The 17,292-nt window shown below is 39.6% G+C and overlaps 1 protein-coding gene across 8 annotated transcripts in view; it reads left to right on the forward strand.

Annotated features, from left to right (window-relative positions):
* tbc1d5 (TBC1 domain family, member 5) overlaps positions 1 to 17,292 on the forward strand; it is a 554,754-nt gene that overhangs the window by 280,584 nt on the left and 256,878 nt on the right. For all 8 annotated transcript variants that reach the window (XM_041183651.1, XM_041183652.1, XM_041183650.1 and 5 more), the window contains one exon: positions 1,828 to 1,895. In XM_041183651.1, coding sequence (XP_041039585.1) covers positions 1,828 to 1,895 — 68 coding nt within the window. The remainder of the gene's footprint in view (positions 1 to 1,827; positions 1,896 to 17,292) is intronic.

Genomic DNA, 17,292 nt, shown 5'->3' on the forward strand with positions numbered 1-17,292 from the left:
GTGCTGATTGGTTGACGAGTGGCATTGCCATGGAGAATGCATCAGTGATGGTGACTGACAGTCATGTGTTCTTGCGAGGTATCCTGATGAGAGCAAGATGAAAAGTTTAGACGTGTCTCTTTTTTCAGCAATACTCAAGCTCTGTACTACCAAATGACTATAGTCAGCTGTTTAAGTTGGATTTCAGATGCCATTCATTGTTAAGTTCTAAAAGTTTACGATATACCAACTAGCCACCAGTTCCATCCCACTCTCTGGCCACTGTCTGAGGCTGAACCAGACTGTTGACAGCTAGTTTTGTGAGATGATATATATGGATAATTAATTGCTACCCATATATTTTACACAAAGACTCCAAGCTGAACTCTCGACCCCCCTATTCTCTCTGAAAAGTGCCTTATCTACCTCTTTAATGTTGCCCATCTCCATCTTGCCTCAGTTCATCTTCTGCTGAAACCCTCATCTATGACTTTCTCCCTACGGACTTGACTATTAAGTGGTCTCCTGGCCAACCTCTTACCTTCCATCATTCCGTAAACTTGAGCTCATCCAAAACTCTGCTGTTCATGTCCTGGCTGCGCCAAGTCCTGTTCGCCCATGTGCTGTATTTCTGCTCACTTAAACAATCCAAATTTTCATTGCTTCATCATTGGCAGCAATGCCGTCATATGCATCAGTCCTGCCTAAACCTTTACATCTCTCTACCTCTTCCTTAAACACTCTTTAAAACCTACCTGCTTGACCAAGCGAATCTGCTTGTTATTCAAGATGTTGACAACCCTGTGAAAAATAAGCTTTTATGCTGTTAATTTTCTACCCCCATGAGGATATTACTTTGACATAAAATTCATTGCAATTTCTTGTGGTTTAACGTAATTACAGTGGAATTATCTAAGGAGCTGTGCAAGAAGGTTATTTTCCACATGTTAAATCTTACTGCATCATTTATATCCCTTCTTTGTCATTCCTTGCACCACTTGTTGACTTGGAAATATTTATTAAGAAAGTTTATGTAGCCAGCTAGTACCAAAGTTTTATTTTTCCTTCAGTCTTAGGTTTTTATTTATATTTGTGGTTCTGGTGCAAATTAGAGGATAAATTTAATGAGCTTTGTGCAGTCATGAAGTTGCACCAGAAGTGTATGTAAAGACTTTGGGCACAGGTCAACAGGTTTTCCATCCTTTACAATTATAATTGAACTCCCACACCCAAATTCCTGATACGCACGTTTAGCAGGCACGGCTCTGTGTTAATAATGTCATTTTAACTTACATTTTGTATGACAGTTCTTTTACACATTAGATGCCAGCTGCAGCTCATTTTACAGTGAAATGTATGCTGTCTTTTAATTCATCCCCAACAGTTTTACTTTTGGTGGTATTTTTCTGCAAAACAAATAATGACTGCACAATACATTAGAGCTAAAGTAGAATAAACAAAACCTTAGAATGTAAAGTGAATTTTAAAGCCTTTTGTCATTTTACATGATGCTTTTTCTTGAAGTTAAACATTTTTTTCCTGCATTGATATAGCTTTGTCATACCTCTTTTCAAAAATAATTCAACACTATACTTGCTGCTTAATGCGCTTGAGTAATATTTTAGCAGAACACCTATTGTATCCCTGTACAATGTAATGTCATGTTATCTTCACTTGGAAAATCCTTGGTTGTGTCATGAGTTTCAAGGCTGCAGTAAGGCATGTAATGCTAAGGATGTGAACAAACAGCAGTTAAAAAAGACTGTATAAAGTAATGATACCTAATAAAGCAATTGTTTCGGGTTTCTTTCGACAAATGTTTATTGTCCAATATTGTTTTTTATATAGAGTCTTTGGAACAAGTTTTTTCAGGATAAAGAACTTCGGGCAATGATTCAGCAAGATGTGACTAGAACGTATGTGCAAAATTAAATCTGTAAATGAATCATAAAATGCAAGCAAGGTGTTGGTATTTAAGATGTTTGCTGTCAGTAATTTGCTGGCCATCCTATTTATTTTTATGATATGACATATCTGTATAATTAACTGCTACCCTTCATAAGCATGTTATTTTTTTATCAAAGTTATGAAGATTTTGATATTAGACTTTATATGACCCTCTCATGGACCTAAGTACTCAAGATTCTTAATATTTTTGGATTTTTTTCCGTATTTCTGTCATTCTTACTGATTTGTATACTGCATATTCCTTCCAAGCACAGGAGAAGGATAGTCTTGGGTGCAGTAGTTTTAAGACCAAGAGGCTGTGTTAAGGAGAATGAACAAGTCTCCAATGTTATTTTGAATGAGAGAAAATTCTTCAGCTTCTAGTACGGCACAAATGACTTTTTTGAAAACATTTGCACTCAGTCAACAAATGAAAGCAAATTCAAGCAATATGCAATCTGCAACTCGAATTTCAAAGCCTACTGATTCAGAGTCATACGAACATACGAATTAGGAGCAGGAGTAGGCCACTCTCCCCCTCGAGCCTGCTCTGCCATTCAATAAAACCATGGCTGACTTGAATGTAACCTCAAGCCCACATTCCTACCTACCCTGGATAACCTTTCACCTCCTTGATAATCAAGAATCTTTGCCTTAAAAACTGCTTCCACCTCCTTTTGAGGAAGAGAATTCCAAAGAGACTCAGCTCTGAGAGAAAAAATTTCTCCTCATCTCTGTCTTAAATGAGCAACCCCTTATTTTTAAACAATGGTCCCTAGTTCTAGATTCTCCCACAAGGGGAAACATCTTCTCCACATCAATGTGTCAAGACTCTTCAGGATCTTAAAGGTTTCAATTAAGTTGCCTCTTACTCTTCTAAATCCAGTGGATTCAAGCCTAACCTGTCCAGCTTTTCCTCATAAGATATTCCTGGTATTAGTCTAGTAAACCTTCTTTGAACTGCTTCTAAAGCATTTACATCTTTCTTTAAATAAGGAGACCAATACTGTACACAATACTCCAGCTGTGGTCTCACCAATGCCCTATACAATTGAAACGTGACCTCCCTATTTTTGTAATCAATTCCCCTCACAATAAATGATAACATTCTATTAGTTTTCCTTTGTGATTCATGCACTAGGACACCCAAATCCCTCAATCTCTCAGCTCTGCAATCTCCCACCATTTAGATAATAAGCTGCTTTTTTATACTTCCTGCCAAAATGAGCAATTTCACATTTGCCCACATTATACCTCATTTGCCAGGTCTTTGCCCACTCTTAACCTAGCTATGTCACTTTGTCGCCTCCTTACATTCTCTTCACAGTTTACTTTCCTATCTATCTTTGTGTCCTCAGCAAATTTAGCCATCATTCCTTCGGTCTCTTCATCCAACTCATTTATATAAATTACAAAAAAATGAGGCCCCAGCACTGACCCCTGTGGCACAACACTCATCACATCCTGCCAACCAGAAAAAGACCCATTTATGCCGACTCTCTGCTTCTCTCTCTTACCTAACCAACTTCTATCGATGCCAATATGTTACCCCCTACACCATGAGCTTTTATTTTCTACCCTAAACTTTGATGTGGCACTTTATCAAATGCCCTCTGGAAATCTAAGTCCAGTACATCCACCGGTTCCCCTTTATCCGAAGCACATGTGACTCCTTCAAAGAACTCCAATAAATTGGTTAAGCATGATTTCCCTTTTACAATTTCCCTTTGACTCTACCTGATTGCCTTGAATTTTTCTAAGTACCCTGCCATAACATCTTTAACAATGGCTTCTAAAATTTTCCCTTTGACAGATGTTAGGCTAACAGGCCTATAGTTTCTGGTTTTCTGTCTCCCTCCCTTTTTGAATAAAGGAGTTCCATTAGCTATTTTCCAATCTAATGGAACCTTCCCCAAATCTAGGGAATTTTGGAAAATTAAAACCAGTGCATCAACTATCTCACTAGCCACTTCTTTCAAGACTTTTGGGTGAAGCCCACCTGGACCTAGGGACTTCTCAGCCTGCAGCCCCAACAATTTGCTCAATACCACTTCCCTGGTGATTGTAATTTTCCCGAGCTCCTCCCTGCCTTCCATTTCCTGATTTACAGCTATTTTCAGGATGTTACTCATCCTCTATAGTGAAGACCGAAGCATAATACCTGTTTAATTCATCCGCCATCTCCCTACTTTCCATTATCAATTCCCCAGGTGCACTCTCTATAGGACCAACGGTCACTTTGTTAACTCTTTTCTTATTTAAATATCTATAAAAATTCTTACTATCCGCCTTTATTTACTAACTAGTTTTCTCTCATACTCTAATTTTTCCCTCCTTATTAATCTTTTTGTCATTCTTTGCTGTTCTCTATGTTCCTTCCAATCTTCTGACCTGCCACTGGTCTTTGCATAGTAATATGCTTTTTCTTTAAGTTTGATATTGTATTTATCTTTTTTAGTTAATCACGGATGATGGGGCCTCCCCTTGGAATTTTTCTTTCTCTTTGGAATGTATATATTCTGTGTATTCTGAAATATCCCCTTAAAATCTTCCACTGAACTTTTATTGACCTTAACCTCATTTGCTGGTTCACTTTAGTGAGTTCTGTTTTCATGCCCTCATAATTGCCCTTATTTAAGTTTAAAATACTAATCTTGGACATACTCGTTTCTCCCTCAAAATAGATATAAAGTTCAATCATATTATGGTTGCTGCTACCCAGGGGTGCCTTCACTAGGAGGTTATCAATTAATCCTATTTGTTGCTCGAGACGAGGTCTATTATAGCTTGTTGTCTTGTTAGTTCTAGAACATGCTGACCTAAAAAACTATCCTGAAAACATTCTATGAACTCCTCATCTACGCTACCTTTGCCCAACTAATTTTCCCAGTCCATATGTAGCTTAAAATCCCCCATGATTATTGCTGTACCTTTCTGGCAATCTCCCATTGTCTCTTTTATACTCTATCCTACTGTGTAGTTATAATTAGAGGGCCTGTATACCACTCCCACAAGTGACTTCTTGCCTTTATCATTCCTCATCTCAACCCAAATCACTTCTACATCCTGGTTTCCTGAACTTGGGTCATCCCTCTGTAAAGCGCCAATACCATAATTAATCAACTGAGCCACCCCTCCACTTTTTCCTAACTTCCTGTCCTTCCTAAATATCATGTAGCCTTCAATATCCATGTCCCAATCTATGTCATCCTGTAGCCATGTCTCTGTAATGGCTATCAGATCGTACTTATTTATTTCTATTTGCTCTATCATTTCATCTGCTTTGTTTCGAAGGCTACGTGAGTTTAGATACACAGTTTTTATTTTTGTCTTTTTATTATTTTTGTAGTGCCTAGCCTTATCTGCTGATTTATTCTTAAAATTGTACGCTCTGTCCCTTCCTGACAGTCTGTTTATCATTTACCATATTAATACCTGCCTATCTTGCCTTGTCTCTACTCTTTGCTTTACCACATCTTCCCAAATTTGATCTCTTACCCCTACTATTAAGTTTAAAACCCTCTCTGCTTCCCTAGTTATGTGGCTGGCGAGGACATCAGCCTCAGCATAGTTCAGGTGTAGACCATCTCAATGGTACAAATCCCATTTTCCTCAATACTGGTGCCTATGCCCCATAAACCAGAATCCACTTCTCCCACACTAGTCTTTGAGCCATGCATTCATTTCTCTAATCTTATTCGTCCTATGCCAATTTGCACATGGCTGAGGTTATTATCCAGAAATTATTACCTTTGAGTATCCGCTTCTTAATTTGGTGCCTATCTCATCATACTCCTTCCTCATCCTCCCTATGTCGTTGGTACCTACATGGACCATGACCACTGGATCCTCCCTCTCTCACTGCAAGTTCCCCTCCAGCCCTGAGTCGATGTACCAAACCCTGGCACCGGGCAGGCAAAAAAGCCATCTGGGCTCTCGCTCTTTGCTACAGAGAACCATGTCAATCCCCCTTACTGTACTGTCTCCTATTACCACTACATTCCTTTTTGCTCCCTCAGCTTGGATGGCTTCTTGTCCCACAGTGCCATGGTCAGTTTTCTCATCCACCCTGTATCCCCCCACTTTCATCCAAACAAGCTGAGAGAACCACAAACCTGTTGGAGAATTGCAGAAGCTCATACTCCTGCACTCTGGATCCCTTTACCTGCCTCACTCGCAGTCACACCCCTCCTGTCTCTGGCCGCTGGCCAAATCAGAAGACCCTATCCTAAGTGGTGTGACTGCCTCCTGGTATAAAGCACCTAGCCAACTTTTCCCCTCTCTGATGTGTCGCAGAGTCTGCAGCTCAGCCTCCAGCTCAATGAATCTGAGCCAAAGTTCCTCGAGCTGCAAACATGTTCACAATGTTATCCAGGAGCTCCCACATGCTGCGGCCTTGACACATCACCTGTCCTGCAATCCTTAATGTGTTATAAATAATTACTTAATTATATTAGTCAGTTATTTAATGTTGCTTTCATATATATTTGATTAGCTTTTCCACCAAATAGTGTACTATTTTAAACCTTAGGGATAGAATAGAACTTACCCACTTACCAGGTAATCAGCAAACAGCCACCTCCTTTCCCTGAAGAGCAAGAACCAATTTCTATGGAGTGAGAACAATAGAAAGAGGAAACGAACAACTCTTTCTCCAAACTTCCCCTCTCACCAAACTCCAAGTTTTCCGTTTGCCAAGGCTGCACTAAAGAACCTTGAATTTATAGTAAACTCAACTGATGCTAGAGTAACCAGATTCAACCAGTTAACTAATTAACTACTCAGCTCCCAAAGCTGGGAGTGAGTTTGCCCTGTCTAAACTTCAAGAAAGAAAGAACTTAGCGTGCTTACTCAGTACTTTCCTGTTACTACTAATTACAGACTAGATTAGATTTTAAGAGCAAAATTTAAGAACAAAATTAACTCTTAAAACTCCCCTCTCACCAAACTCCAAGTCTTCACTCAGTTAGTCGGCTGCACTTCCGTCAATTGCCAAAATAATTGAACGACTGGACCACCCCACCCAATTCAAATTATGTTTTTGTTTTTACCTGCAAAATACCATGGGGACTTATTCAGTCATTAGTAGGTATGATGCTGTTATTCTGCTTTGCATCTTGGATGTGAGATAATCATTGTCATTGCACGACTGTTGATGAACACAAAAAAAAACCTGGCAAGCTAGTGAAGGACTAATAATTTTGAAACAGCAGGAAATATTTAGAAACCTATATTGAGACAAAATTAATATTTAATGTGTCATTTGTGACTCAGTGGTGGCACTCTCACTTAGAGTCAGAAGGCTGTGGGTTCAAGCCCCACTCGAAGAACTTGAGCACAAAATCTAGGCAGATACTTCAGTACAGTACTGAGAGAATGCTGCATAGTTGGAGATGCTATCTTTCGAATAAGACATGTAATGGAGACATCATACACTCCCTCATGTAAATGTAAAGATCCATTGGCACTGTTCTGAAGAAGACCAGAGGAGTTCTCTCAGTTGTCCTGATCAATATTTATTCCTCAACAAGCACGTACAAAGGGATTATCTAGTCATTATCATATTTCTGTTTGTGGAACTTTGCTGTGCATACATAAAATGCCATGTTTCCTACAAAGCAACGAGTGTTTTATTGGCTGTGAAGCATTTTAGGACATGAGGCACCTGATTGTGGAACAGTCAGATTTTTACCAGATTTTTTTTAGGTTCGGACATCTGTGACTTTTTTAATTTGTTGTTTCCCCTAAGTTTTATTATATCAACATAACATACTAATTAGGTGCAGGAATAGGCCACTCGGCCCCTCGAGCCTGCTCGGCCATTCAATAAGATCATGGCTGATCTGATTTTAACCTCATATTCCTGCCTACCCCCAAGAACCTTTCATTCCCTTGCTTATCAAGAATCTATCTACCCCTGCCTCAAAGATACTCAAAGACTCTGCCTCAACTACCTTTTGAGGAAGAGAATTCCAAAGTCTCCCAACCTTCTGAGAGAGAAATATTTTCCTCATCTGTCCTAAATGGGCGACTACTTATTTTGAAACAGTGAATACTAACCTTTTGCGATTCATGCACTAAAACACCCAGATCCCACCGCATCTCAGAGCCCTGCTCTGTCTCACCATTTAGATAACATGCCTCTTCTTTATTTGTCCTCCCAAAATGGACAAGCTCACATTTTCCTATATTATACTCCTTTGGCCAGACCTTTGCCCACTCGCCTAACCTATCCATATCCTTTTCTTATGGCAGGCAGATGATAAATGCCAAGCTGCCCAAATCTCAGAGGGAAACTTGAAGCAACTGCCACAACTGTTGCAATTTGTACTTATTTTGAGATGCAGGCTTTGAATTTGGTAAAAAGGCCACCAAGTCTTCTAGGTTTCTTACAAAACTGAATTAAACCTTTATTAATAGAAGAAATGATTTTAAGCACACACATAGATCTACAAATTACTATTATAATAATTTCTAAGTTCCCCTAATTAATCTAAACTCCAGTTACATCACTGTTAAGGCAACATTGAGACACATAGATGTTAAAAGACTCAAGCAAAGTAACATGCAATACCCTGAATAGTTAAATTCAAAGTAAGTTTTTCTCAGTTACAATTCCTAGTAGACAGCAGCTTGAGGCTTAGACGCCAGAGGCTTTTCACACTGGTGTTAGATCTTAGATTGCCTGCCCTTACACGCAGCCTTCGCTCATTTATACATATTTTCCCCTTTGAATGCCAATTCATGTTTCACTATGTCTTTGGACTTTACCTCTCAATAATAAAATCCATCAAAGTACCAATTTTACCAGTAATCTGTGAGGAAAAATAAACATACTGTTTCTTAATTAGGTGAAACATTTTACACCCTTTTGAATTCAAGCTAGTCTGGTTTATTTAAAAATGCACTTTACCTTCTGAAACCACCCCCATGTTTACTTACTTAACATTTCAAATCTAGCTTATCTTCCGATACATCAAAGCCTTCAGACCAGCTGCCTTTAATTAAATTAAGTCCCATACACACACCACACATCCATAGATACAGACCCCGCTATTACTCTAATTTACAATAAATTCCAATAAAATCATGAAAATTATTATATCTTCCTGACAGTAGCCTCCTTACGTCCTCTTCACGACTTACTTTTGTACCTACCTTTGTGTCATCAGCAAATTTAGCAGCCATACCATCGGCCCTTTCATCCAATTCATTTACATAAATTGTAAAGAGTTGGGGCCCCAACACTGATCCCTGTTGCACACGACTCGTCACACCCTGCCAACCAGAAAATGAGACATTTATGCCTACTATTGGTTTAATGTTAGTTATAGCTAAGCTAATCTTCCATCCATTCCAATATGTTACCCCGTACACCACGAGCTTTTATTTTCCACAATAACCTTTGATGTGGCACCTTATCAAATGCCTTCTGAAAATCTAAGTACAGTACATACACCAGTTCCCCGTTATCCACAGCACATGTTACTTCTTCAATGAACTCCAGTAAATTGGTTAAACATAAATTCCCTTTCACAAAGCCATGTTGACTCTGCCTGGTTACCTTGAATTTACCTAAGTGCCCTGTTATAACGTCTTTAACAATAGCTTCTAACATCTTACCTCTGACGGATGTTAAGCTAACTGGCCTATAGTTTCCTGCTAAAAAAACAGAATTACCTGGAAAAACTCAGCAGGTCTGGCAGCATCGGCGGAGAAGAAAAGAGTTGACGTTTCGAGTCCTCATGACCCTTCGACAGAACTTGAGTTCGAGTCCAAGAAAGAGTTGAAATATAAGCTGGTTTAAACTGTGTGTGTGGGGGGCGGAGAGATAGAGAGAGAGAGAGGTGGGGGGGTGGTGTGGTTGTAGGGACAAACAAGCAGTGATAGAAGCAGATCATCAAAAGATGTCAACGACAATAGTACAATAGAACACATAGGTGTTAAAGTTAAAGTTGGTGATATTATCTAAATGAATGTGCTAATTAAGAATGGATGGTAGGGCACTCAAGGTATAGCTCTAGTGGGGGTTTTTTTTATATAATGGAAATAGGTGGGAAAAGGAAAATCTTTATAATTTATTGGAAAAAAAAGGAAGGGGGAAACAGAAAGGGGGTGGGGATGGGGGAGGGAGCTCACGACCTAAAGTTGTTGAATTCAAGAATATTGAATTCAACAACTTTAGGTCGTGAGCTCCCTCCCCCATCCCCACCCCCTTTCTGTTTCCCCCTTCCTTTTTTTTCCAATAAATTATAAAGATTTTCCTTTTCCCACCTATTTCCATTATATAAAAAAACCCCCACTAGAGCTATACCTTGAGTGCCCTACCATCCATTCTTAATTAGCACATTCGTTTAGATAATATCACCAACTTTAACTTTAACACCTATGTGTTCTATTGTACTATTGTCGTTGACATCTTTTGATGATCTGCTTCTGTCACTGCTTGTTTGTCCCTACAACCACACCACCCCCCCACCTCTCTCTCTCTCTCTCTATCTTTCCGGCCCCACACACACAGCTTAAACCAGCTTATATTTCAACTCTTTCTTGGACTCGAACTCAAGTTCTGTCGAAGGGTCATGAGGACTCGAAACGTCAACTCTTTTCTTCTCCGACGATGCTGCCAGACCTGCTAAGTTTTTCCAGGTAATTCTGTTTTTGTTTTGGATTTCCAGCATCCGCAGTTTTTTTGTTTTTATTATTATTATTATTATAGTTTCCTGCTTTCTGTTTCCCTTTTTGAATAAAGGAGTGACATTAGCTATTTTTCAATCTAATGGAACCTTCCCCAAATCTAGTGAATATCTATAGAAACTCTTACTGTTTGTCTTCATGTTTTTAGCTAGATTTCTCTTGTACTCTAATTTTCCCACCTTATTAATCTTTTAGTCATTCTTTGCTTTTTAATATATTCTGTCCAATCTTCTGACCTGCCACCCGTCTTTGCACAATTGTATGCTTTTTCTTTTAAGTTTGATACTATCTTTAACTTTTTTAGTTAATTCCTTTGAAGCAACAGTCTATTTGGCCAGATGTGAAGTACCATTTCATAGTTAAAAAAATAAGTATCAATATGTAGATAAATATCCAGTAGGTGCACTGCATCAAAATAGAAATCAAATTCTAGGCTTTACCTTTTTTTATCAATTATTATGCAAAAATATTAAAATAATGAACTAAGTTACAACCCATTATTGATTTTCGTTGTTGATGTGTACTTGAGGCAATATAAGTTATGTATTTTCAATCTCAAATTAACAGCACTCGCCTTACTCCCGATTTGTGCACAATAAGTAACCATTTTTCATTGAATTGAATTGTATTGGCATAGCTGAATTTTCTGCACACAAAAGTGAATAGGAGATTGAGGACACACTTATAAGTTAAGGAAGGTGCATGGTAAATGTCAGTGTAACCTGTTTTTAGCATATTGATATCATCTATGGCACAGACTGCCATCTAGTGTAATAAATGCTATCTCAGTTTAAGCTTTCAAAGGTGAATCGGATCGATTTCCAATTTAATGCAATATAAATTGAGGTTATGCTGACAGATGATTTTCTTTAATGGTCAGATCAGATCCAGAGGAGGGCTTCATTGACTAACAAGGAACTCACGTTCCTGTATATTTAGATTTTTAAACGCATGTCTTTTTTTTAACTGAATGACCTTGCTGGTAAGTCTGTACGTGTATCTTTGTATGTATATTACTATATTTTCTATTAGTAGGCCTTTCTCATGTGGTTGCTCAGAGTGAGGTCGAGGATGCAGTTTTTCATAGCAACAGATGTTCATCCATTGATTTTATACTGAGAAAGTGGGTCAGGTTTTATTTTTGTTAAACGGTATTCTGTGATTTTTGTTGACACTTTGGTATGACACTCCATTATTCTTTGAAAACCATGGCATGGATATTCATGTCAGCGTGCAGGAGTGGGCAGGGCACACCGAGGCGTAAAATGACGCACAGTGACATCAGGTCGCACGCTGTGCGTCATTCAGATCTTTCATTCGGCGAGGGCGCGCCTGAGGCAGCTGCGCGACCGTCAAACTGTCAAAGGCCTGTTAAGGCCATTAGAAAAACCAATTACAGTAATTATCAATGCTGCCTGTCCAACTTCAAGGTTGGCGGGCAGGCAAAGAGCCCAAGCGGCCTTCACATTTTTCAGGAAACCTCATCCACAAGTAGGATGAGGTTTCCTGAATGTTTCATTGAATGAATAATTTTTTTTCATAATTCACAAACATGCCCCAACTCATGTGACACTGTCACGTGAGGGGACATGACTAAATATTTTTATCTTTATTTAAATATTTCAAAATGAACTTGATCTCCCTGAGGCAGCTCTTTCACGCGCATTTGGACTCTCCCTCCTCCCCCCTCCCGCACTGAAGGTGCTGAGCGCTACCGCCATGTGTCACGCTGGGTGGGCGTTTATTGGCCCACCCAGTAAAGTGGCGCACAGCTGATCGCAGGTGGAGATCGGCTCCGCACCCACTCCTGACCAGCCTGCCTGATAGGCAGAAAATTCTGCCCCATAAATCAGTGGCCTGTGTAGAATACACAATAACATATATCTGTTTATATTTATGTTTCGGATGCAGCCAAAACAAGTGGCCCTGGTACACCTTCAGCTGCAGTGGTGAAGACTTGTATAACAGAACTAGCCATTCCCTTTGCCAAGCTATAGTAATGAGACAGCATTGACATCCACCAAAAAGCAAGACAAATCTAACATGGTCAATTAGCACCTTATCAACCTCCTTTCATTCACCAAAAGCTATGGAAGGAGTCAGTGAAGACATCAAATCACCATTACTCTTTTGACAAAGGTCAGTTCAAGTTCCACAAAAACCAGGCTTCTCCTGATCTCTGTACAGCCTTGCTGCCGGAGAAGATAGGAGAAGAACTGTCTTCAATAAGGAGGCACCAGTAGATTTATTTTGTCAACAAGGATGCCTAGCAAAACTGAAGTCGATGGTAAACCTTCCAGTGATGTAATTCATACAAAATAAGGTGGTCACGGAGGCCAATCATTACAGGTCGAGGACATCACAGCATATGTGTTTGACGGTAGCGTGGTCTGACCAGTGATCCTCAACTGCTTCCTCAGTGTCTTCATTCATCATGAGATAAGCAATGGGATTATTCGCTGATGATTATATAGTGATCAAACCAAACGAACATAGCAGGATCTGGATATATCCAGGCTTGGACTGACAAGTGGCAAGGAAATACCATCTCCAAAAGTACAAAACAAGGACAGGCTATCTGAGCTGCAAGCTTCGCGTGGCAGTATGATGTTTGTGTTGATAACTGAGAAACAGATAGGATTGTGTACAAAATATTCCTAGATACAAAAAAAATGCTTCAAATACTCAGCAGATCAGGCAGCATCTGTGGAGAGAGGTAAAAAAAGCACTTCAGATCGAGATGACCTTTCATCGGATGAGACATAAACTACTGAGTGTATTTTACAGCCCTTCAGATTGGGAAAGATATGGAGGAACAAATATGCAAGGAAATTGCAGAGAGGTGCAAAAAAATATAGAATAGTTATATTGACGGACTTCAATTTTCTTAATGTAGGCTGGGATCATCCTAGTGTAAAGGGCAGAGTAAGGAAGGCTCGCTAATGTGTTCAGGAGAATTTTTTCTTTCAATATGTTTCTAGTCCAATGAGAAAGGAGGCATTGTTAGATTTTGTTCTGGGGAAAGAGATGGAACAAGTGGATCAAGGGTCAGTAGGAAAATATGTAAAGCACATTGATCAAACTATCATAAGGTTTAGATTGGCTTTGGAAAAGAGCAATCCAGAGTAAAAATAATTAACTGGGGGAGGGCCAATTTCATTGCGGTGGGAACAGATCTGGCCTAGGTAAATTGGAATCAAAGATTGGCAGGAAAAGTTGTAATTGAACAATGGGCTGCCTTAAAGAGGAGATAATATGGCTGTAGAAAAAAATAAAACCAGCGAAGAGACTGACAGCCAACATAACTGAGAAATCAAAAGGTTTCTATGGGTTATAAATCGTAAAAGGATTAGGCCCAATAAGAGACTGAAAGGGGGATTTACGAATGGAGACAGAAGGCACAGCTGAGCTACTAAGTGACTACTTTGCATCTGCCTTTACCAAGCAAGAAGATGTCATCAAAGTTGTAGTGAAAGATGAGGTAGCTAACACTGGATGGGCTAAAAATTGATAAAGAGGAGGTACTAGAAAGGCTGACTGGCCTTAAAGTTGATAAGTCAGCTGGACTGGATGAGATGCATGCAAGGGTATGATGTAAAGCTGAAAATTCCAGAGGCACCGGCCATAATCTCCCAATCCTCCTTAGATACAGGAGAAGTGCCACATGACTGGAGAATTAAAAATGTCACATCATTGTTCAAAAATAGGGTGTAAGAATATACTCAGCAACTGCAGGCCAGCTAGTTTAACTTTGGTGTTGGGAAAACTTTTAGCAATGATAATCCGGGACAAAGTTAACAGTCACTTGGACAATTGTAGACTAATTAAGAAAAACAGCACAGATTTGTCAAAAGCAAATTGTGTTTAACAAATTTGATTAAGTTTTTTGATGAAGTAATAGAGAGGATTAATGAGTTTATTGTTGGTGATATGGCGTGCATGGACTACCAAAAGGTCTCTGCGCAAAGTGCTACACAACAGGCTTGTTAGCAAAGCTGAAACCCGTGGAGCGAAGGCATAGTGGTGCCATGTATACAGAATTGGCTGAGCGGCAAAAAACAAAAAAAGTAGCTGTGAATGGTTGTTTTTTGGGCTGGAGGAAGGTATATAATGGGGTTGCCAGTGGTCGGTATTCAGGCATCTTATTTTCTTGACGTATATTATTGATAACTTGGGTGTGCAGGGTACAATTTCAAAATTTGCAGATGACAAAACTTGGAAGCATCGTGAATTATGAGGAGGATAGTGAAAGGACATAAGCTGGCAGAATGGGCAGACACGTGGCAGAGGAAATTTAACGCAGCGAAGTTAATGTACATTTAGGTAGGAAGAACGAGGAGAGGCAATATAAAATAAATTGCACAATTCTACAAGGTGTGCAGGAGCAAGGGGACCTGGGGAAATGGCCGGGGTTTGGGGGGGTGTGGGGGGAGGTGATTACGGTAAATATGTATAAATTATTGAAAGTGGCAAAGCAGGTTGAGAAAGCAATTAATGAGACAAAGGGGGCCCTCGGCTTTATAAATAGAGGCATAGATTACATGAACAAGGTAGTTATGGTCAACCTTTTCTAAAACACTCATTCAGCCTCAGCTGGAGCTTTGAGCTGTCTCTTTAGAGAAGAGAATGTTGAGAGGAGATTTAGTGGAGGTGTTCAAAATGATGAGGGGTCTGAAAACAATAGATGGGGAGACACTGTTCCCATTATCGGAAGGGCTGAGAACCAGAGGACATTGATTTAAGGTGATTGATAAGGCACCAGAGAAGAAATGAGGAAAAATATTTTGAGCAGCATATGATTAGAAGAGGGGGATAACAGCTTTTGAAATGTGGGTATGGCAGAGGATGCTCAGAATCAACTGGATGGACAGAAAGAAAAATAAGCGGATTAAATCAAGAGTAGGAGTTCAGGAATCGAAAGGGTTGCTCAGGAATCAAAAGGGTTGCTAAGTACGGTTAGGGAGAGAAAGATTGTCAAGTACACATATTGGAAACTAAGACCCGGAAACAGTTGAAGGAGAAATTGAGGGTACCAGCAGAAGGAGGAGAAAGATCAGTTGGGTGAATAACATTGAGATGTGGACTGAGAGAGACTTGAAGCAAGACAATGCCAATGGCCTTACTAAGGCTATGGTGAAAACGAATGAATGAAAATGGTTCAGACTTACAATCCATCACCAAGCCCTGATCAACAACATATTTTGGGACACCATTGACCAGAAACTTAATGGTGTGGCTACAAAGCCGTACAAAGCTGAGTAATCTGAAAAGTGGCTCATTTTCTAATTCTTTAATGCCTTTCCACCATCCACAAGGCTCCAGAGGGACAGTGTTGAAATACTCTTTAATTTACTGCATGGGTGCAGCTTTAACAGCACTCAAGGAGCTCAACACCATAGAGGAAAGATAAATCTGATGGTCAACACTGCTGATACTGGACGCAATGACCAATACCCTCCATTACAAGGGCACTTTGGTTGCAGTATGGGGTTTACAAAGTGCATTGCACCAATTCACTTTGCTAAGTTTACTTCAGCATTTTATGATCACTACCATCAAGGAGCATAAGAGAAACAATTTCATGGGAACTCCAGCATTTCCACATTCCCGTTCAATTCACATTCAGGCCTACTTTGGACATATTACATGGAATATACAGCATAGAGAAAGGCCATTCAGCCCACCCAGTCCATAACTGTGTTTACACTCCACTCGAGCCTCTTCCCACCCTTTCTCATCTAACTCTAGCATCATAATTCTCTTCTTCTTAATATGCTTATTTAGCTTCCCCTTAAATGCATCAATACGATTTGCTACCTCTGCAAGCAGAAGAGGTAAGTTTCACATTCTCACTTCCTTCCAGCAAGACAAGCTCCCTATGAATTCCTTATTTGAATTTCTTCATCTTTGCTGAGTTGAAATCCTAGAATTTCTTACCTCACATCATTATCACAAAGATGACATTGATTCAAGATGACCCACTACCATCATCTTAGGGCAATAAATGTCATGTCAATGTTTTTAATAACCTGAGAACAATTTTTTTAAATGGAGAATGGGTAATGACAGACTGTAGTTCAACTGTAGTGTTACTCACACTTCAACAACATTCAAGCAATTATAGAACAAAGAACAAAGAAAAGTACAGCACAGGAACAGGCCCTTCGGCCCTCCATGCCTGTGCCGATCATATTGCCCGTGAACTAAAACATTTTGCACTTCCGGGGTCCGTATCCCTCTATTCCCATCCTATTCATGTATTTGTCAAGCTGCCTCTTAAACACCACTATCGTACCTGCTTCCACCACCACTACCTCTGGCAGTGAATTCCAGACACTCACTACCCTCTGCGTAAAAAGACTTGCCCCGCACATCTCCTCCATAGTTTTCTCCTCTCACCTTAAATCTATGTCCCCTAGTAATTGACTCTTCCACCCTGGGAAAAAGCTTCTGACTATCTATTCTGTCCATGCCACTCATAATTTTGTAAACTTCTATCAAGTCACCATTATTATTATTATTATTATTATTATTATTATTACCTAGGTTCGCATGAAAAATATCCTTTAGTAAGGTGCTTGTCATGCATCTGGCACTTATAGAACACGTTGGAGTTGTTGGACAGTATTTTCCCGACCCCAGGTTGGCAGGATTGAAGGTTGTGGGAGC

Source organism: Carcharodon carcharias, chromosome 3 (genome assembly GCF_017639515.1).
Source record: "Carcharodon carcharias isolate sCarCar2 chromosome 3, sCarCar2.pri, whole genome shotgun sequence".
NCBI lineage: Eukaryota > Metazoa > Chordata > Chondrichthyes > Lamniformes > Lamnidae > Carcharodon > Carcharodon carcharias.